This window comes from Sinohyriopsis cumingii, chromosome 10, assembly GCF_028554795.1.
Source record: "Sinohyriopsis cumingii isolate HCF-2022 chromosome 10, ASM2855479v2, whole genome shotgun sequence".
In the NCBI taxonomy this organism is placed as follows: domain Eukaryota; kingdom Metazoa; phylum Mollusca; class Bivalvia; order Unionida; family Unionidae; genus Sinohyriopsis; species Sinohyriopsis cumingii.
In genome coordinates this window covers 56,746,027-56,770,481 of record NC_142970.1, presented here as the reverse complement: position 1 = coordinate 56,770,481, position 24,455 = coordinate 56,746,027, and the positions used below count along the sequence as shown (strand labels likewise).

General features: G+C 35.3%; 1 protein-coding gene across 2 annotated transcripts in view; it reads right to left on the bottom strand.

Annotated features, from left to right (window-relative positions):
• Positions 1 to 2,729: 2,729 nt before the first annotated feature.
• Positions 2,730 to 24,455, bottom strand: part of LOC149790195 (RCC1 and BTB domain-containing protein 1-like) — a 65,723-nt gene continuing 43,997 nt past the window's right edge. Inside the window, exons 13-16 of one of the 2 annotated variants that reach the window (XM_089972188.1) lie at positions 16,470 to 16,567; positions 15,838 to 15,876; positions 13,929 to 14,059; positions 2,730 to 5,027 (exon numbers count right to left, since the gene is read on the bottom strand). In XM_089972188.1, the coding sequence (XP_089828314.1) occupies positions 4,887 to 5,027; positions 13,929 to 14,059; positions 15,838 to 15,876; positions 16,470 to 16,567 (409 nt within the window). In that variant the 3' untranslated portion in view covers positions 2,730 to 4,886. The remainder of the gene's footprint in view (positions 5,028 to 13,928; positions 14,060 to 15,837; positions 15,877 to 16,469; positions 16,568 to 24,455) is intronic. The other variant, XM_089972189.1, reaches the window with a different exon arrangement.

Genomic DNA, 24,455 nt, shown 5'->3' with positions numbered 1-24,455 from the left:
TATATATATATATATATATATATATATATATATACACTCAAATGTACCCTATATACTGTGTTACATGTGCTTTAATGCTGTACTATATATATATATAGTGCTACATGTATACTAATGATGTTACATATACTGTGCTATGTGTACCCAATTATCGTGATACATGCCATGTGCCACATAAACTCTAATGCAGTTCTACATACACTTTAATGCAGTGTTGCATGTTATCTCAAGCAGTGCTAAGGCTGTGTAACATATACACTAATGCAATGCTGCTGTACTCTAATGCAGTACTACATATACTCTAATGCTGTATTGTATGTACACTAATGCAGTGTTGCATGTACATTAGTTAGTTTTAAATTTTATTTTTATTCCGTTACATGCTATTTTAATGTAACATTGTTTACAGGATCTGACATTGTTAAGAATTGATTTTTAAAAATAACGTAAACAACTAATAATAGAAACATTGTATCTAGTTGCTGACCTTGTTCCAAAATCATTGACAGTTTTGGTAAACAACTTTTTTATTTTTTTATATATTATCTTTCTCAGAGTAAGAATTATGAAGTTGAGTAAAGGTCATACCTGGACTACATGTCATTAAGCATGTGTCAATTAGTGAACAAATTTCTATTATTTTCCAAAAGGATGAACTTTTGACCCCCATCTGGGAATCTGTTTTGCATCTTAATCAGTGTATAACTGATGTTCTGATATAAGTTCTATTAGTTGTGCTTTTAAACATTTGACACATTAAGTTGTATTATATTTTGACACGTTTGGACTAAATATTTATTTTCTTCAGATTATTGAATTCAAGTGATTTTTTTCTCTGGAAATGTATAAGTGCTCTGATATAATTCTTGGACAAAGATATTCACTGGAATTTATACAGAATTCAAAACTGGAATAATATTTTCTGTGATTCAACAAGAGACTGACACATCAGTACAATGCTGCTGTCATTGCCTTCCATCTTGAATTTCATCAGGATCTGAACCGAGATTCACTTAGAACTTTTCATTGATAGGACTTGTGGTTTTTAATTTTTGGATTATTTTTGGATTTAGTTTGTAAAACTATGTTCATTGTTCTCATTTTTCACTTTGTATTCCAGGGAAATAAATTATGTTTTGTTATTTATTGTAAGAGGATAGACTCATAACACTATATACACTTAAAATACTGTGTTGCAGCTACACTACTGCAATGTTGCATGTACATTTATGCAGTTACACACTTTAATGTGTATTTGTTTGATTTGGATTTTCACATAGCTTTAACAATTTTTCAGTCATACCGCTACGATTTCTGCAGTGTGGTAGTTTATAGTTATGTCTAGCACTGGGGAATCATGCCGCAGACATGTAGCATGATGTCCTACCCATTTGCATTATCCTGACACCAGGTGGACCAGTCCTAACACTAACCTCTTAATGCGGAGGGCCAAGTGAGGCAGCTGTTAGTACCAATTTTATAAGTCTTTGCATGACTCGGTCGGGGATCGAACCCATGAACTCCCGCATCCCACTTTAATGCCATGTTACATGTAGTCTAATGCAATTACTACACTACTGTAGTGTTGCATGTACTCTAATGCTGTGTTGCATGTAATCTAATGCAATTACTACACTAGTGTTGCATGTACTCTAATGCTGTGTTGCATGTAATCTAATGCAGTGTTGCATGTACACTAATGCAGTGCTACATACACTTTAATGCTGTTACATATAATCTAATGCAGTGTTGCATGTAATCTAATGCAATGTTGCATGTACACTAAAGCCATGTTGCATGTACACTAAAGCCATGTTGCATGTACACTAATGCCGTGTTGCATGTACACTAAAGCCATGTTGCATGTATGCCAATGCAGTGTTGCATGCACTCTAATGCCATGTTGCATGTACACTAATGCTGTGTTGCATGTATGCCAATGCAGTGTTGCATGTAACTAATGCCAAGTTACATGTACACTAATGCTGTGTTGCATGTATGCCAATGCCATGTTGCATGTACACTAAAGCCGTGTTGCATGTACACTAATGCCATGTTGCATGTATGCCAATGACGTGTTGCATGTACACTAATGCTGTGTTGCATGTACACTAAAGCCGTGTTGCATGTATACTAATGCCGTGTTGCATGTATGCCAATGCAGTGTTGCATGCACTCTAATGCCATGTTGCATGTACACTAATGCCATGTTGCATGTATGCCAATGCAGTGTTGCATATATGCCAATGCAGTGTTGCATGTAACTAATGCCAAGTTACATGTACACTAATGCCGTGTTGCATGTATGCCAATGCCATGTTGCATGTACACTAATCCTGTGTTGCATGTACACTAATGCCATGTTGCATGTATGCCAATGCAGTGTTGCATGTAACTAATGCCAAGTTACATGTACACTAATGCTGTGTTGCATGTATGCCAATGCCATGTTGCATGTACACTAATGTCGTGTTGCATGTATGCCAATGCAGTGTTGCATGTACACTAATGTCGTGTTGCATGTATGCCAATGCCATGTTGCATGTACACTAATGCTGTGTTGCATGTACACTAATGCCATGCTGCATGTATGCCAATGCAGTGTTGCATGTACACTAATGCTGTGTTGCATGTACACTAATGATGTGTTGCATGTACACTAATGCTGTATTGCATGTACACTAATGCCGTGTTTTATACTTTTACAAAAAACATTTCACAGCTTCATGTTGTGTAAACATATTTTATTTTCACAGCAGAAACAAAAGCAGCAGGTAAAATAAATATAGAACCACTCAGCACTCAACAACTATGAAATATTATCAAATAACAAAATTAGCACAAGTACAAAACAAAATTTTCTATACTTGCAAGTCTAACTGCAAACAACACAGACACTGATCTGTCATTGCATTATACACAGCAGTTTCTAATTGCAAACAACGCAGACCATGACCTATCATTGCATTATAAATGGCAGTTTCTAACTGCAAACAACATGGACCCTAATCATCTATCATATTATACACTTGCAGGCCTAACTGCAAACAACACAGACCCTAATCTGCCATCTCATTATACACTGGCAGGTGTCAAAAACTTATTTTGCTACAGAAAGGCATCTTTGCTTAGTCTCATACAACACCATATCCTCCTAAATTACCTGGTGGCATCAGTATTATTGCAGTGCTCTCAGTCTATCTACAACACCATACCCTCCTAAATTACCTGGTGGCATCAGTATTATTGCAGTGCTCTCAGTCTATCTACAACACCATACCCTCCTAAATTACCTGGTGGCATCAGTATTATTGCAGTGCTCTCAGTCTATCTACAACACCATACCCTCCTACATTACCTGGTGGCATCAGTATTATTGCAGTGCTCTCAGTCTATCTACAACACCATACCCTCCTAAATTACCTGGTGGCATCAGCATTATTGCAGTGCTCTCAGTCTATCTACAACACCATACCCTCCTAAATTACCTGGTGGCATCAGTATTATTGCAGTGCTCTCAGTCTATTTACAACACCATACCCTCCTAAATTACCTGGTGGCATCAGTATAATTGCAATGCTCTCAGTCTATCTACAACACCATACCCTCCTACATTACCTGGTGGCATCAGTATTATTGCAGTGCTCTCAGTCTATCTACAACACCATACCCTCCTAAATTACCTGGTGGCATCAGTATTATTGCAGTGCTCTCAGTCTATCTACAACACCATACCCTCCTAAATTACCTGGTGGCATCAGTATTATTGCAGTGCTCTCAGTCTATCTACAACACCATACCCTCCTAAATTACCTGGTGGCATCAGTATTATTGCAATGCTTTCATTCTATCTACAACACCATACCCTCCTACATGGCTTGGTGTCATCAGTGATATTGGACTGCTCTCAATATATCTACAGCACCATATCCTCCTAAATTACTTGCTGACATCAATGATATTGGAATACTCTCAGGCCATCTACAACACCATATTCTCCTAAATTACTTGCTGGCATCAGTGATATTGCAATGCTCTCAATGTATCTAAAACACCAGATCCTCCTCAATTACTTAGTGGCATCAGTGATATTGGAATGCTCTCAGTCTGTCTACAACACCATATTCTCCTAATTTACTTAGTGGCATCAGTGATACTGAAATGCTGTCAGGCCATCTACAACCCATATCCTCCTCAATTACTTAGTGGCATCAGTGATATTGGAATGCTCTCAGGCTATCTACAACCCATATGCTCCTAAATGACTTTTTGGCATCAGTGATATTGGACTGCTCTCAATATATCTACAACACCATATTCTCCTAAATTACTTAGTGGCATCAGTAATATTGGAATGCTCTCAGGCTGTCTACAACCTATATACTCCTAAATTATTTAGTGGCATCAGTGATATAGAAATGCTCTCAGGTTGTCATCAACCCATATCCTACTAAATTACTTAGTGGCATCAGTGATATAGAAATGCTGTCAGGCCATCTACAACACCTTATCCTCCTAAATTACTTAGTGACATCAGTGATATTGGAATGCTCTCAGGCTTTCTACAACCCATATCCTCCAAAATGCATGAGGTGTAATCCATTATTTATGCACTTAACTGTCAGCATCGATCTCATATTTCTTGAAATCAAAATGGCTAAAGGTACAACAGTCGTCAATGAAGTCAAACATTATTAGAACTTTTTATTTCTTCACGAAAAATATGTACTTAAGATAGTATAATATCATAGGACTTTTTCTCAAAATCTTTTATAATCATTGAAATAAAGTTAACACTGGATAGACAGCAAAGAACTCTTTGACTGCAATCATGGTATCTATCCGACATTGATTGCACCGAAGTCAATAATATATAGAAATGTAAATTAGTTGCGAAAGGCTCCATTTAACGCAGCTTTACGAATCAGCTCCTTTAGCACGTGTTCATCTAACTTGGCAAAAGCTTCGGTCTGCGTGACAGCTGTCATGTGATTCAAGGCAAATCTGAAGCAAATATCTTCCAACTCCTGAAGCAGAGAACAAATTTGGAATCAGCACAAAGTGTTGATAAAATGAAAACAATCTCACAATCATATAGTATAGTAACATCTCAATATCCTACATCACGGTAGTAGGGATTTGTTTGATTTTTCTGCATTTGCTTAAAATCTCAACCCATGCCATCAATTAAAAAAAAAAGTCACATTTTTTCAAATTTTTTAAAAATTCAATGCTAAACAATAAAAAAAATAAAGAAGACTTTTGCTGTTATGAGTGAATGTGTGCTTGTGTGAATAAGAGAAATGGATTATATAATAAAATGTCTGTGCATAAAGTCATGTCCACCCACCATAGTGGATTACTTTGAAGCTGTAATTATGGTGTGTTCCAAGGCTATGGTGAGAGATGAAGCGGTTACATGGCAATTGTAATCTTTGCTTCAAATTAATATTGTTGTCTTTCTTGTGTAGTAGGTGGCATGTTATATTTCACCATCAATTAACACCTCTACAGAAAATATCCATTCCTCTATTAGACCAACTGTCACATCATACTCAAAAACCACATGGCTATGCTGGGCTATTACATGCAAACTAAATGTGCCTAGCGTTCTTGTTCAACTATGAATAGTTTGACTACTATCCAGGTAATTCTAGTCAAGGCCAGACTGAGTGTTTTTATTATCGAGGTAATTATAGTAAAAGTCAGACTGAGTGTTTTTATTATCCAGGTAATTATAGTAAAAGTCAGACTGAGTGTTTTTGTTATCCAGGTAACTCTAGTCAAGGACGGACTGAGTGGTTTTACAATCCTAGTAATTCTGGTAAAGCCTCAATTGGGAGATCAATGGTTGTACTAAGTAATTCTATTAAAGGCCAGATTGGGAGATCGATGGTTGCATTCTCTAGGTAATTCTATTAAAAGCCACACAGGGAGATCAATGGTTATACTATCTATTCTAGTAAAAGCCAGACTGGGAGACCAATGGTTATACTAAGTAATTCAAGTAAAAGCCAGACTGGGAGATCAAGGGTTCTATAATGCTAAGTGTGACGGATGGTCATTCTATGTGTTAAGTGTGATGGATGGTCATTCTAAGTGTTATGGATGGTCATTCTAAGTATTATGGATGGTCATTCTAAGTGTGATGGATGATCATTATAAGTGTGAACACAATTATCAAATTGCTTTATAAAGGTAAACTTGGCTGATACGGATTCTATTCATATCTGTACTGCTAAACAGAATATGACTGTAGGGTCCTCCAATACAAACTTATTTGGTTAAGTGTTAGAAAAGGATAGGACAATGCGTTTTGCTTTGGTTGTCTTAAAATGTCTGCCTCAACACCAAATAAACATTGTATATGAAGACACTAACCATGTAATTTATTTATCCTACAACCTTAAAATATAGATCAAAATAATCAAATTCATTTCTCCATTTAATTTCCAATTAGCTTTATTTTGGCACTAATATCCAATGGCTGTAACCTGGTGTGCACAGGACATTTTATGTTAAACAAGTTACACATATGTTCATTGGCAGCTAAGGCAGTATTTTTGAGGTGCTTTTATGATCAATGGCCGAAAAGCAGATATGTGTTCTGCTTACTGCGGTCACACAAGGCAATAATGGGGTACTAAACCAAAAAACCTTAGGTTTACTGGATATAATGTATTGTTTGTATACAAGCACTATTTGCAGGATAATAACTTTCACCACCCGTTAAATCACCATTGATGGACAGATAATTACACAGGTCTAGACTACAGAATGCATTGGATTGACAGATAATTATATAGGTCTGGAACAAAGATGCATTGGATTGACAGATAATTACATAGGTCTGGACTACAGATGCATTGGACTGACAGATAATTACATAGGTCTGGGCCACAGATGCATTGGATTGACAGATAATTACATAGGTCTGGACAACAGAAAGTGCTTGAGTTGCTTGGGACTTCTGTGTGAATATGAATTGGCAGTTAATTATGCAGGCCTGGACTAAAGAATGTGTTTCACAGTTAACTACAAAGGTGCCAGACTAAAGAAAGCGTGACTGACACTTAATTACAAAAGCTGGATTATAGAATACATATTAATTCCATAGTCTTGGGCTACAGAATATTACATAGGCCTGGATTGCACAATGCATTTGTTCATAGAAATTACATAGGTCTGGACAACAGCCTGCATTTAACTACCAGTAAATACATAGGACTGGATTGCACAATGCATTTGTTGATAGAAATTACATAGGTCTGGACTACAGCCTGCATTTAACTACCAGTAAATACATAGGCCTGGATTGCACAATGCATTTGTTGATAGAAATTACATAGGTCTGGACTGCAGAATGCATTGGATTGACAGACATTACATGGGCATGTGCTATAGAACGCATTTAATTGATACCTTAGGAGAGCTACTATCTTGCAAATCCAGTGCTCCCAGGCTAAAACCCTTTAACATAAAGCTAAAAGATATCTGCCCATCTCTGTGGCAGTTAGAATGATCTCCCCTTGATTCAGTGATTTGTGCCAAATCCCATGAATTCATCAGTTACTACTGATCTGAAAGCACAATCTCCATATGGAGGCAACCATGGGGAGGCTGGGTGGGTGTATGTGTGTATTATGATCATATTTCACAAGAACAAACTGGTTTCATCTTCAAATACATTACCTAATCATAATACCTTAGGAGTATAAGTAAGTGGAGGAAGATACATCCCCTTACCTTGGAGAGACCATCTCCAGTCCCCTAAGGTATTTTAGAGAGCTTCTAGATAACAAGACTGGAGAACAGAACCTTAATCAAGCTGTTGATTGCCCCAAGAATGTAATCTATTCTGCCATGTCTATAGATCCCACCAGATCATGTGGGCTCAAATCTCCATCCCATGGCATGGATTTTTTTGTTGTTGTTTTTGTTGTTGTTGTAGGGTTAAATGCCATTTTTCAGCACACGATTGGCTATACATAGTGGCCAGTATTAATGGCGGAGGAAGAAACCGGGGAAACCCTGGAAAGAACCACCGACCCATGAGAAGCTACTGGCAAGCTTTCTCACATACCCACACTGGCTGAATTTGAGACTCGAACCGGCGAAGACAGAGGTGAGACAGCAGTGATCCGTAACGGAGAGTGCTTTAGACCACTCGGCCACTCGGGGCCCCCCCCCATGGCATGGAAAATAAGGGAACGGTTTTGCCCAAATGCAAAGTTTGTGACAAGTGCCCTAACTTTATGAGCTGAGATGTGAGGCAAATTTATTTGGTCAAGAGTTATTTTCCAATCTATGTGTGCTGATATATCTTCATTTCCCTGTGACCAGTAAGAAAAGTCAAGACTTTTACCAGTACCATTTCAGGGCTCGCATTGGGTCTTGCAGATGACCTTGAGATGAAGTATCCAGAGTAGATAGGAATTCATTATAAAATTGTGATCCCCCATGAATGGGAGCCTGTTCTTGGCAATGGCCATCAAAGCAGGGACTGTCATGAGCGATACTGAACCATCTTGTCGGAAAACCATGTAGTTTGGGCACACTGATAAGAGTATGTATTTCACAGATTCTGCCAGCCATTCACTAGTACTGTGAGGAAGCAGGTCTTATCTGAGAACAGTTCAAATGGGGTCTTGTTCAGCCAGGTTAGTACCCATTATAGATTCCATTTTAAACAAATAGTCAACATCACTAGACATGCATAATCAAACTTTGACAGAAGACTGGATAAGTCATTACATTGATATCTTCTTTTCCAGGGATGAACATAGTGACAGTTGTGGAATGGTAGCCTTTAATTGTGCCTGGTGTTGACTGTTTTCTATCATAGTGCCATAGTAGGAAGTTATTGATGTATTGAACATGAAATGGTATAAAGTGTTCTTGTGCACACCATTATGTGAAAATATTTCATTTGCCTTCAATGTGGCAGGCCATCTTGCCTGAGTAATATCTCCACCATTGGTTGTCTGAACTGTTTGTTCCTGAGGGCTTGTTCAATAAGATCCAGAGATGCAGCTTACGCCTCTCTGGGTTGGAATGACACATCTGCCATTGTGGTTGCTTGTTCAGATGAGGGATTATGGAATATCAATTTTCCTGGAGATTATTTTGCGAGGCTGATGAGGTCACTGATCTAAGATTTTTCCCATTTGATCGCAGCGATCAGGATGAGGTGAACATCTTCTAATTCTCTTGCTTTTTGTATCACCTTGGTAACCAGAGGCATTGGAAGGTAAGCATATACATCTAGGCTTATCTAATCTACAGAAAGAACATTGACTGCTCAGGCCTTTTGGATCCAGGACTGGCGATACATAGATTGGGAGTTTGGCATTCCACTTGATCTGATCCATCACATACTGAGTGAAAACTGGGATCAAGACCCATTCTGCTTGTATTAATTTATTCTTCCAGGAATATGAGTCTGATAATACATTTAGCAATCCTGAAATATCATGAACTTGGATACGAATCGTCACTGAAGACACCACCTTAGAAAATCTCAGAGAATACAAAGGTCTGGGTACTTGGTTCCACCTTGCTGTCTGATTCACCACAGTGTAGTTGTTGGTCAAAAACAACTCATATCCCATATATATTCTCCTGCCACGAAAGAAAAGCTTCAAAATGGCTTGCATCTTGAGAATGTTGATAAGTAAATGACTATCATAAGGGGGCCACACTCCGCTGGCTTCCCAGAATGATGGCAGGATGAGGAGATATCTTAGGAGACTGGAGATGGATGGCACAATCCCCCAGTCCTCTATGTTCGCATCCATACAGATTGTGATTTCTGTAGGTTGTACTTGCGGAGGTATCCCCAACGTGAGTCCAGTGAGGTTTCCCCATCTTTGTGATGGAACCTTATAGTGTGCAGATTGTCAAGAAGCTGGTCCAATGTTTGACCTCCATTTGGACAACAGAAACATTTATAATGAGTGCATTAGAGAAGACTAAGACGTCCAGTGCCGCACTGACCAAACCCAGCAGGCAAAGGAATTCTCTGTTCCACATTAAGCAAGGAGGCCTCATTACTAAGAGAAACATACTCTGTTACTTGAGTGTTGAACTCCAGGCCTAGATGCCCAAAATCTTATGACAGTATGAGGTCAGATATGTCCTTGTTGATAAGGAAACTGATGCTGAGAAGGAGAGCAACAAAGGATATCATGTTCTGCTCTGCTGTTTTTGTAGAATGTAGCCTCTGAAGGCCGATCACTGGAAGCCATGTGAAATGAGAATGTGAAGCCATATATCTCACAAGTGAATACTGATTGCAAAGTCTTCATATTGGACAGCATTTAGAACCAGTCATGGTGTTCCATCTTGAACCAAGGGGCTACAAATGAGTTAAGTGCACTTAGGTCATTATGGCACTGACCAGAGTATCTTCAGCCAATCTGTTTAAGATGTGGGTCACTCTAGATACAGACTTCCATGTACGTCCTTTGGGATTCGTGGTGGAATAAGATAAGCTGTGTTTTGCCTGTTGAAAGGCTGCCGTAAATACTAGATCCAACATAGATCTGAAGGCCATGATAACATGTACCAGCTGTTGTGTATTGTTAAAACACATCCAATGCATGCATACACAAGATGGCTTTGTCATCCCCAAAACTGTAATATCTTGGTCAACTACTGAGTATCCAGATGGAAAATTGCTCTGTGGGACTTGCCATCTAAAGTTTGAGGGACGGCATCTGTGAGAAGGAGCATCAGCTGAAGGTTGGGACTTGTAAATGTGATGTAAACAGCCCAAAATGGCACTGCCTGTGCCAGACTGGAAGTAACTGAAATCAGAGTGGTCCTTTAATCAATAATCACCCAATACCAGAACTGTATACCAGGCTGTAGTTGTGCAGGGAGTTGGACAGAACTTAAATGGCAGTGGACAGAAAACTTCTGATGATGTTACTGACTGGCAATAGTCCTGGCAATAGTCCGAGTAAAATACATAATGTCATTCCATACAAATGTCTTCACAAAAATGTTGAAAATTGAACTTGGTCTAGATCATCTTAATATAATGTTTCCAACCAAAATTGGTTTTAATCCACAAAGTCATTCAAAAGTTTCTAAGTAGAAATGAAATTCATGATGGACTCGACAAGATGTGAATCACACATTCAGAATAAGAAGTGTGATGTTCTAACATGAAATAAAATTGAAATAGCATTTTACAACCTTAAATGAAATCAATTCATACATTAAAGATACCACTAATTTCATTAAAAAGCTATTGGATAAGTCAGTTACCTTTAGAAGTAACATCACTATATCACAGCATACAGCATATTGATGGCATTGAGTGAAGATATTTGTTAAATAATAAAACATATCTTGGAATTGGAAAATGATTGTTTCCAATTTAATAGTACAATTTACATCCAAATAATGGGTACAGCAATGGGTAGTTATGTGGCTCCTTCACACGCTTCCCTTTTCATGGGTAAATTAATCAGAAAAATATTTTTTTCAAAATAAAAAGCTTAATCCAACTGTTTGGTTTAGATTTTTAGATGAAATCTTTATGATATGGAACCACTGAGAATAAGCGCTGCAAAAATGTACTGATCCCCTAAATCATTTTCACCTGATGATTAACATGTACTGAATCTAGTATTCATGTTTCATTTTTAGATGTAAATGTAATGAAAACATTTTGAAAATACTTTGTCTACAAATGTTCATGTCATAGAAAATAATATTCACTAATATGTGGAATAGTCTTCTAGTCATCCCAGGTCACGTAAAAATAGTATGCCACAAAGCCATGCCAAAGGATACAGACACATTATTTCAGATCGTTGTCAAGTACTGATTTTTTTAATGAATTAAAAATGTATTTCCAAATATAAATTAACCTATACATAATACTGAGTCAATTACAGATTCTTTGAATGAATTTAAAACTACAGATTCTTTGAATGAATTTAAAACTACAGATTCTTTGAATGAATTTAAAGCGTATTTCCAAATATAAATTAACCTATACATTATAACTGAGTCAATTACAGATTCTTTGAATGAATTTAAAACGTATTTCCAAATACAAATTAACCTATACATTATAACTGAGTCAATTACAGATTCTTTGAATGAATTTAAAACGTATTTCCAAATACAAATTAACTTATACATAATACTGAGTCAATTACAGATTCTTTGAATGAATTTAAAACGTATTTCCAAATATAAATTAACCTATACATTATAACTGAGTCTACAAAGCTCATAATCTTACTCAACATGAGGCTTTAAACCCTGCAAAATGTACAATAGAGACAAAAAATAGTTCCCTTCACACTGTAATACAATCCTTCATTACCGAATATTGGTCTTGTAATTAATATTCGAGTCTCCTCAATTCATCAAATAATAACACTAAAAATACACTTTACAAACGCAAATAAATTCCTGCTTGTTGAAGACCCAATAATTTGTAATGTGTTTTTGATTAGAACTCACCCAACAGAAAATATAAAAAGAGGTTTATCAGAATATAAATTTAACAGACATCAGTGCTCTCAATGTATAAATATAAGAAAAAATACTTATTTTAGTAGCTCCAATACAAAAGAAGTGTTTTCTCTATGCTATAACATTGTGTATCATGTGATGTGATTTATTTGATAACCTGTACAAAAAATGTAATATGCAAATGTAATAAACACTTCAACTAGTTTCTGAGAGAATGAATAATCACCACTTTCATATAAAAAATTGTATGGAACCTCAGTTCTCCTCTAATTTTTCAATTCATTTTAATACAAATAATCACTATTTACTAAAAATTTCTTTCATGCCAATCGATATTGCGCATGGAGAGATGAAAAGACTAAAAAAGGAAAGTTACTGGATTCATGGGTTAGATACTTTGTATCCCAATGGCCTTAATACCAAGGCACTATATAAAATTGTATAAAATTTTAATAAAAGAATTGATATGTTGTATATATTTTATATCAATGTATGTATGACTGTTGTCTCTACTTTATTATTTCACTACTTGACAGCAACATGAAATTGCACATTAAGAATAGCAACAGGTGTGATATCCTGACATGAAATTGCATGTAAAGAATAGCAACAGGTGTGATATCCTGACATGAAATTGCACATTAAGAATAGCAACAGGTGTGATATCCTGACATGAAATCAGACATTAAGAATAGCAACAGGTGTGATATCCTGACATGAAATTGCACATTAAGAACACAGCAACAGGTGTGATATCCTGACATGAAATTGCACATTAAGAACACAGCAACAGGTGTGATATCCTGACATGAAACTGCACATTAAGAATAGCAACAGGTGTGATATCCGGACATGAAACTGCACATTAAGAACAGCAACAGGTGTGATATCCGGACATGAAATTGCACATTAAGAATAGCAACAGGTGTGATATCTTGACATGAAATTGCACATTATGAACACAGCAACAGGTGTGATATCCTGACATGAAATTGCACATTAAGAATAGCAACAGGTGTGATATCCTGACATGAAACTGCACATTAAGAATAGCAGCAGGTGTGATATCCGGACATGAAATTGCACATTAAGAATAGCAACAGAGGTGATATCCTGACATGAAATTGCACATTAAGAATAGCAACAGGTGTGATATCCTGACATGAAATCAGACATTCAGAATACCAACAATAGACTCACTTTATATTGTACCCACCTTTTATTTATGAAGAAAGTAAAAAAACTTCAATACTGAACTTGTATATAAAAAAAACTTTAACAATGATACTGACCCAGGTGTTGAGGAATGAACAAATATAATGATTGGCATTTAGTAGTTTACTATGCCATGATGGGCTAAAAAAAAAGTTTCCTCTCAAACATATCAATGATATCGTTTGATAAATGTGATTATTTAAAGATGTTGATACCTTTGCTGAAAACTTGATGGCAGCAGCATACAACATGGCAACATTCTCGACGGTGATCCCCTGGCGTATGATCTGCTGGCAATGCTTTTTCAAGGTCATTTCACAATATGCATTTGCCAGGTCCAGGAGACCTATCACAAAATGGAGAAGATTTCAAATAAGAGTAAGTACAGTAAGTAGCATATTTCATTTGGGATAAGGCATGTAAATTTGTGGTTCCAACAGTTTTCAATTGAAGAAATTATGTGTGCCACTTGACAGCAGTTCTTCTAATTTGTATACAGCCATGCTTGTTTGCAGCATTTTACAAAGGATTACAGTTTTTAAATCAGCCTATATGCCAAGGACATAGGAATACAGTTTTTAAATCAGCCTATATGCCAAGGACATAGGAATACAGATTGTAAGCCAGCCTCTATGCCAAGGACATAGGATTACAGCTTGTAAATCAGCCTATATGCCAAAGACATAGGATTACAGCTTGTAAATCAGCCTATATGCCAAGGACATAGGAATACAGCTTGTAAATCAGCCTCTGTGCCAAGGACATAGGAATACAGCTTGTAAATCATCATATATGCCAAGGACATAGGATTACAGCTTGTAAATCAGCTTATATGCCTAGGGCACATGATACATTCGTCAGTCAGATGATAGTAATACACAAACACATCAATATACTCTCTTGTCTACAGGTTAATATGCTTTTAAGGTCTTAGAAAAACAGATGTAAAACTATTGCTTTTTAAATCAGATTATATGAATTTTTTAACGTGCTCCTCTTGTGATAAAATATTTATATGTTTTACAATAATTTGTTTAAATGCCTGTTACAGGAATAATTTAGATTTTTAATGGGTTATGAATGGTGCCATTGAAATTATAATTGTTTGTTAACAACAACTGTATTGGCCTTTGTGTTTTGCTAAGAAAAAGAGTGCATTCACTTAAAAACAGAATTGTAAAAGAAATAGTTTAAAAAAACTATTAAAAGTGGTCCTTCATTTTGCATGTTGCTGTAATTCATCAATAACTGATCGCTGGTGCAAATTGTTTTATTAATATTCTTTGTTGTACCTGGTGTAAATTCTTTTCTGATAGAAATATACATAGAAATATATATATATATATATATATATATATATATATATATATATATATATATATATATATATATATATACATACACGCCTATGCCATGTGGAAGTAGGTACGAAATGAAGATATTACTAATATTATCATTCTTTACAGAAGCAGGTTTCCAGTAAAGATTGATACAAGATAAGGTCTGGTCCACATGTAAATAAACAATTCCCAACCTTAAACATGAGAGCTAATTTTGAAATTGTACAGATTTTCATGAATACTGGAAATGCTGTAGAAGAAAAGTCTGCAAAATAATTATATATAAATAACAGTGAGGTAATTATGCCCAAATAGTAAAACATAATTTATATAGTTTTCAAAATTCTAACATTTGGCTGAACAAGGAAGGAACAAGCAACTGTTCCAACTATGGCTTCACATTCTAAATTGTCTTATGTGTTCCTGCCGATATTTTAACTTTGCAATAAATTCATGTTCCTATATTCTACTTCAACATAATTTGCTTCTTTGCTTTTCTCCGATATTTATGAATTCCTATAATCTTATTACTATCATCTATATCACCTGTTCATCCTAGAGTGGGTGGGTAATAATTTTATTGTCACTGTTTGCCAGTGATTATTCTGGAACTGAAATTTAGATGAGAAATTACAAGATCTTTATGAGGAAGAGGTAGAAATTTTATAATATAGGTGGGATTTAACGAAGAAATAAGGGTGGGGCTTGCAAATATTCTGCCCAATGTTTGCTCATTTTATTCAAGTTTTGTGTGATTTTCTTGAAATTACTGTCACAAGATTACCTGCAATTGTGCTCTGTACAATTGACCCTGTGTTTGCATCTATAAATAAAGAAAAAAAGAAGGGTTGCATGGGGTTACTGTCAAAGAAAAAGAAAAAAATACAAGGGTCGCATGGAACTACTGTCAAATAAAATGCACAAATATAGGGCTGCATGGGGTTACTGTCAAATAAAAAACACTAATGCAAGGGTTGCATGGGGCTACTGTCAAATAAAAATCATGAACACAAAGGTTGCATGGGGCATTACTTATAATAAGCACAAATAAAAGAGTTGACTAGAGCTGTCATTAACAAAATGCACACAAATACAGAGGTTGAATGGGCCTACTGTCAAATATAAAATACAAATACAAGGGTTGCATTGGGCTACCAACAAAAAAAAGCACAAACAAACAGGCAGGGTCATGTGGCCACCCCTAATTCTTGAAAAGTATAAGATAATTTCTGTATTCTTGCAAGAATTTTGTATCTGGTCTTGTGTACCACATTGTCTTCTAACACAGCATAAAAAAATTATCAAATTAAGCAAACCAGACATCACCTCTTATGGTACTTCATTAAACTATCCTCACACTTTTCTTTGTTCCACGGAGAGGTACCCAACTAATTGCTGAACAAGATATGAACTTACCAATTGCTTCATCTGGAGGGAGATCAACTCTGTCTGTGTAAAGGTATCGTAGGAATGCTTTGTAAACAACATATGAGTAGTCAGAAATCTCTATGGTGCTGCAAATATATGATACATTTTAAAGTAAATATGAACATTTGACATTAAAGATTAATTACTGGTTTTTATGGGTTAGCAAAATCTATTATTTGGTACCCTTAATAGGACTCCAGTCAGTATGCTTAATAGGACTCCAGTCAGTACCCTTATTAGGACTCAAAGTCAGTACCATTAATAGGACTACAGTTGGTACCTTAATAGGACTCCAGTCAGTACCCTTAATATGTCTCCAGTTGGTATCTTTAATAGGACTCCAGTTAGTACCCTTAATAGGACTACAGTCGGCATGCTTAATAGGACTCCAGTATCCTTAATAGGACTCCAGTCAGTACACTTAACAGGACTCCAGTCAGTACCCTTAATATGACTCCAGTTGGTACCTTTAATAGGACTCCAGTCAGTACCCTTAATATGACTCCAGTCGGTACCTTTAATAGGACTCCAGTCAGTACCCTTAATAGGATTCCAGTCAGTATCCTTAATAGGATTCCAGTCAGTACCCTTAATAAGACTCCAGTCAGTACCCTTAATAGGACTCCAGTCAACATGACATAATATGAGAATTATGTGAGAAATCAACTAAAACACAAACAATGACCTAAGTCAATAAAGTTTAAAGTTTGAAAATAATGTAACTCTTATCAATATTTTACCCCTTAACATAAATATTGTGTATAAATAATTAATACTTTAATACAAGTCCATGACAAATAATTAATACTTTAATAAAAAGTCTACAACAAATAATGAGTATTTTACTACCAAGTCTAAGACAAATAATGAATACTTTCATAACAAGTCTAGGGCAAAAAATGAATATTTGAGTACCACGTCTAAGACAAATAAAGAATAGATTAATACCAAGTAATATGTCAGTTCAGTACAACACATAGATCACAATGACCTAATTTTTTTATAGAGGCTAGTCAAGTCAATTAGAGATAAATCTAATAAGAATAGAGCTGAAAAGACTCAGCAATATTTTGTACAGTACATAGATCGCAGTGACCTAATTGTGATAAAGTGGCTAGTCAAGTCAATTAGTGATAAATCATAAGAATAGAGTTGAAATGTCACATTAGTTTACAATTTGGACATGTCTACAGTATTATTTTAGCTATGGACACAAGTGGTTCAAATGCCTACAAGACTGTATGCATGTATTGCACTCAATGAAAAGAGTGGGTACAAAATTGTATGTATATTATGCCTGTAACTCACTGACTGAGAAGAATGACCACAGAATGGAGTAGATGTTACACCTTTATTTCACTGCCCAGATATTCCAGCTGTAATTCATTGACTGAGAAGATCCAGTACATAACTGTATAGGCATTACACCTGTGACTCACTGACTGAGAAGATTGGGTACATAAATGTATAGACATTACACATGTAATTCATAGACTGAGAAGACTGGGTACATACATGTATAGACATTACACCTGTAATTCACAGACTGAGAAGATCCAGTACATAACTGTATAGGCATTACACCTGTAATTCACAGACTGAGAAGATTGGGTACATAAATGTATAGGCATTACACATGTAATTCACAGACTGAGAAGATTGGGTACATAAATGTATAGGCATTACACCTGTAATTCACAGACTGAGAAGATTGGGTACATAAATGTATAGGCATTACACCTGTAATTCACAGACTGAGAAGATTGGGTACATAAATGTATAAGCATTACACATGTAATTCACAGACTGAGAAGATTGGGTACATAAATGTATAGGCATTACACCTGTAATTCACAGACTGAGAAGATTGGGTACATAAATGTATAGGCATTACACATGTAATTCACAGACTGAGAAGACTGGGTACATAAATGTATAGGCATTACACCTGTAATTCACAGACTGAGAAGATTGGGTACATAAATGTATAGGCATTACACCTGTAATTCACAGACTGAGAAGATTGGGTACATAAATGTATAGGCATTACACATGTAATTCACAGACTGAAAAGATTGTGTACATAAATGTATAGGCATTACACCTGTAATTCACAGACTGAGAAGATTGGGTACATAAATGTATAGGCATTACACATGTAATTCACATACTGAGAAGATTGGGTACATAAATGTATAGGCATTACACTTGTAATTCACAGACTGAGAAAACTGGGTACATAAATGTATAGGCACTATGCCTGTAATTCATAGACTGAGAAGATTGGGTACATAACTGTATAGGCATTACACCTGTAATTCACAGACTGAGAAGACTGGGAACATAAATGTATAGGCATTACACATGTAATTCACAGACTGAGAAGATTGGGTACATAAATGTATAGGCATTACACCTGTAATTCACAGACTGAGAAGATTGGGTACATAAATGTATAGGCATTACACCTGTAATTCACAGACTGAGAAGATTGGGTACATAAATGTATAGGCATTACACTTGTAATTCACAGACTGAGAAAACTGGGTACATAACTGTATAGGCACTATGCCTGTAATTCAGAGACTGAGAAGATTGGGTACATAACTGTATAGGCATTACACCTGTAATTCACAGACTGAGAAGATTGGGAACATAATTGTATAGGCATTACACATGTTCACAGACTGAGAAGACTGGGTACATAAATGTATAGGCATTACACATGTAATTCACAGACTGAGAAGATTGGGTACATAAATGTATAGGCATTACACATGTAATTCACAGACTGAGAAGATTGGGTACATAAATGTATAGGCATTACACCTGTAATTCACAGACTGAGAAGATTGGGTACATAAATGTATAGGCATTACACTTGTAATTCACAGACTGAGAAGATTGGGTACATAAATGTATAGGCATTACACCTGTAATACACAGACTGAGAAGACTGGGTACATAAATGTATAGGCATTACACCTGTAATTCACAGACTGAGAAGACTGGGTACATAAATGTATAGGCATTACACCTGTAATTCACAGACTGAGAAGATTGGGTACATAAATGTATAATTATGTTACATTAGTAATTCAAAGACTGACAAAACTGGACACAAAACTATATAGATGACACACCTGTAATTCAGTGAATGGCAAGATGTGGTACAGAACTGTAAAGATATGACACATGTAATACATTGATGAAGACAACTATGTATAAAACTGTCTAGATATCAGAACTGTAATTGAATGATGAAGTGTACAAAACTGTCTAGATATCAGACCTGTAATTGACTGATGAAGATGACTATGTATAAAACTGTATAGATATCAGACCTGTAATTGACTGATGAAGTGTACAAAACTGTCTAGATATCAGACCTGTAATTGACTGATGAAGTGTACAAAACTGTCTAGATATCAGACCTGTAATTGACTGATGAAGTGTACAAAACTGTCTAGATATCAGACCTGTAATTGACTGATGAAGTGTACAAAACTGTCAAGATATTAGACCTGTAATTGGTTGACAATGATGACTGTGTACAAAACTGTCTAGATATCAAACCTGTAATTAATTGATGAAAACTGTATAAAACTGTCTAGAAATCAGACCTGTAATTGATTGATGAAGACTGTGTATAAAACTGTCTAGATAAAAGACCTGTAATTGATTGACGAAGAGGACTGTGTACAAAACTGTCTAGATATCATATCTGTAATTGATTGAAGAAGACTGTGTATAGAACTGTCTAGATATCAGACCTGTAATTGACTGATGAAGACTGTGTATAAAACTGTCTAGATATCAGACCTGTAATTGACTGATGAAGTGTACAAAACTGTCTAGATATCAGACCTGTAATTGATAGACAATGATGACTGTTTACAAAACTGTCTAGATATCAGACCTGTAATTGATTGATGAAAACTGTATAAAACTGTCTAGAAATCAGACCTGTAATTTACTGATGAAGATGATTGTGTACAAAACTATCTAGATATCAGACCTGTAATTGATTGATGAAGACTGTGTATAAAACTGTCTAGATATCAGACCTGTAATTGATTGACGAAGAAGACTGTACAAAACTGTCTAGATATCAGACCTGTACTTGACTGATGAAGACTGTGTATAAAGCTGTCTAGATATCAGACCTGTAATTGACTGATGAAGTGTACAAAACTGTCAAGATATCAGACCTGTAATTGATTGACAATGATGACTGTGTACAAAACTGTCTAGATAACAGACCTGTAATTGATTGATGAAAACTGTATAAAACTGTCTAGAAATCAGACCAATAATTTACTGATGAATATGACTGTGTACAAAACTATCTAGATGTCAGACCTGTAATTAATTGATGAAGACTGTGTATAAAACTGTCTAGATATCAGACCTGTAATTGACTGATGAAAACTGTATAAAACTGTCTAGAAATCAGACCTGTTATTTACTGATGAATACCACTGTGTACAAAGCTATCTAGATATCAAACCTATAATTGACTGATGAAAACTGTATAAAACTGTCTGGAAATCAGACCTGTAATTTACTGACGAAGATGACTGTGTACAAAACTGTCTAGATAGGAGACCTGTAATTGACTGATGAAGACGACTGTGTATAGAAATGTCTAGATATCAGACCTGCAATTGAATGATGAAGACAACTGTGTACAAAACTGTTGAGATATCAGACCTGTAATTGACTGATGAAGACAACTGTGGATAAAACTGTCTAGGTATCAGACCTGTAACTGATTGATAAAGTGTACAAAACTGTCTAGATATCAGACCTGTAAATTTGATTGAGACGATCAGGTACAGAACTGTAAAGATGTCATACCTGTAGCTGATTGATTGACAAGACTAAGTACCAAACTGTAAAGATATCACACGTATAATTGATTGACTGACAAGACTAGGTACCAAACTGTAAACATAGCACACCTATAATTGATTGATTGACAAGACTAGGTACCAAACTGTAAACATAGCACACCTATAATTGATTGATTGACAAGACTAGGTACCAAACTGTAAAGATATCACACCTATAATTGATTGATTAACAAGACTAGGTACCAAACTGTAAACATAGCACACCTATAATTGATTGATTGACAAGACTAGGTACCAAACTGTAAACATAGCACACCTATAATTGATTGATTGACAAGACTAGGTACCAAACTGTAAAGATATCACACCTATAATTGATTGATTGACAAGACTAGGTACCAAACTGTAAAGATATCACACCTATAATTGATTGATTGACAAGACTAGGTACCAAACTGTAAAGATATCACACCTATAATTGATTGATTGACAAAACTAGGTACCAAACTGTAAACATAGCACACCTATAATTGATTGATTGACAAGACTAGGTACCAAACTGTAAAGATATCACACCTATAATTGATTGATTGACAAGACTAGGTACCAAACTGTAAACATAGCACACCTATAATTGATTGATTGACAAGACTAGGTACCAAACTGTAAAGATATCACACCTATAATCGATTGATTGACAAGACTAAGTACCAAACTGTAAAGATATCACACCTATAATTGATTGATTGACAAGACTAGGTACCAAACTGTAAAGATATCACACCTATAATTCATTAATAAAGATGACTGTGTATAAAACTGTGTAGATATCAGACTTATAATTGATTAAAAAGATGACGTAATTGTAAAGATGTCCCAACAATTTCTGGGACAAAATTTAACTTAAAAATATCATCAAAGCTGGATGAAAAATATCCAAGTTTTGAAGAATGAATTTATACAGGTTATATAATCAAAACTGTTGAGGTGTCTTAACCCCACACCTGAGAGCACTTGCAAACAACAGCCATCTTAGTAAGTATGCAAGGATTCACAACTCACAAATAATATTACATTCAAATTAGTTTGTGATCTGCACAGATATGTGAAAAGTATTATGTAACTGACAGCTACTGAAGGATAAATTGATATCGGTTGTAGATAGGTAAATTGGTTACAATTGTTTAAATTAATCTCCTTTTAATGATGTTCTGCCTTTGAGTTTTTCAGAAATGTACTCGTATCTCAAATTAACTTGTACCTTTTTCAGCAGAACATTAAGGCTAATTATTCTGCATACAAATTTGATAATTTGAAGGGACATAAATGAATGAATAAAGGAAATAAGGAAGTAATAAAAGGAAATGAAAATAACTAATTAACATGCAATTGAATACAGGAAAGGGACGGAGAGGCAGAATGAATGAAAAAGCTTATTTTCTATATATACACGAGTCATAATCAATAATACAAAGTACACAATAAAATAATTTTCCTCACTAGCAATGTGTAGGCAGACAACATAAATGTTTATTTTGGCTCTGCACTTGATGGTTGTATTGGCATAGATTGTTCTAAATTTTGTGAACAGCAATTTGTTTTGATGCAAATTTGAATTTTCTAAGACAACTTAATAGATAAGCCACTGAATCAAGAACTCATTAAAGCCACTAGGCCACAGCTTGTTAACAAACACACTGCAGACCTTCTTTCACAAGCAGAAATAAACCATCTGAAACCAAGTTGTGGCCAAACCTGTTTTTCAGCTTGATATTAATATTTAATTATGATTCCAAAGACTGACTATAATATGTCTGTAGTACATAATTTTCAGCAATACTGACCTCATGTTATGAAAAATAATAGGTTACAATGTTAATGAATAATGTCTGTAGAATTATGTAGCAATGAACAAGCCCACACAACAATATTAAAAACAAAGTCCTACATTATTAGAATAAACATAATCTAAAGTTTGTGTTTGTAATTTTTTAAAGTTAATTCCATTGAACAACACAATAATCATGTTATACAATATTGTTAAATTCATTTCATACAATATTCTTCATGTCAAACAATACTGTTCAATTTGTTAAATGATACTGTTCAACACATATTTGGGGCCCCGTGTGGCTGAGTGGTCTAAAGTGCTCTCTGTTACGGATCACTGCCATCTCACATCTGTCTGCGGCGGTTCGAGTCTCGGATTCGGCCAATGTGGGTATGTGAGAAAGCTTGCCAGCAGCTTCTCATGGGTCAGTGGTTCTTTCCAAGGATTTCCCGGGTTCTTCCTCCACCATTAACACTGGCCACCATGTATAGCCTATTGTGTGCTGAAAAACTGGCGTTAAACCCTACAACAACAACAACAACAATCAACTCATATTATACACTATTGTTCAATTCATGTCATACAATTTTGTTCAAGTCATAATATTGTTCAACTCATGTCATACAATATTGCTTGTGTCATAATATTGTTCAACTTGTGTCATACAATATTGTTCAATTCATGTCATACAATAATGTGCAACTCACATTATACATACAATATTGTTCAATTCATGTCACATAATATTGTTCAACTCATACGTCAACTCATGCCATACAATATTGTTCAATTTATGACATACAATAATGTTCAACTCATGTTATACAATCTTATTCAACTCATTACATAAATTTACACTTGTGTAACATCCCCCATTCAGTTTTCATAAATAAAAAGTATCACATTTTCATTTACACTTGTGTAAGGTCCCCCATTCAATTTTCATAAAATAAGAGTATCCCATTTTCATTTTCATCAGTCACATTTTAATTTACAACACAAAATACCACCATTTTAATTTACATCAATCACAGAGTACCCCCATTTTAGTTCCCACCAATCACAAAGTACCCTATTTAATTTACATCACAGAATACCCCATTTTAATTAAAAATCACAGAGTACCCCATTTTAATTTACACCAGAGTATCCCATTTTAATTTACATCTACTACAGAGTATCCCATTGTAATTTACATCAATCACAGAGTATTACATTTTAATTTACATCAAATCACTGAGTATCACATTTTCATATGCAATGAACACTCATGATAGATCTAAATTT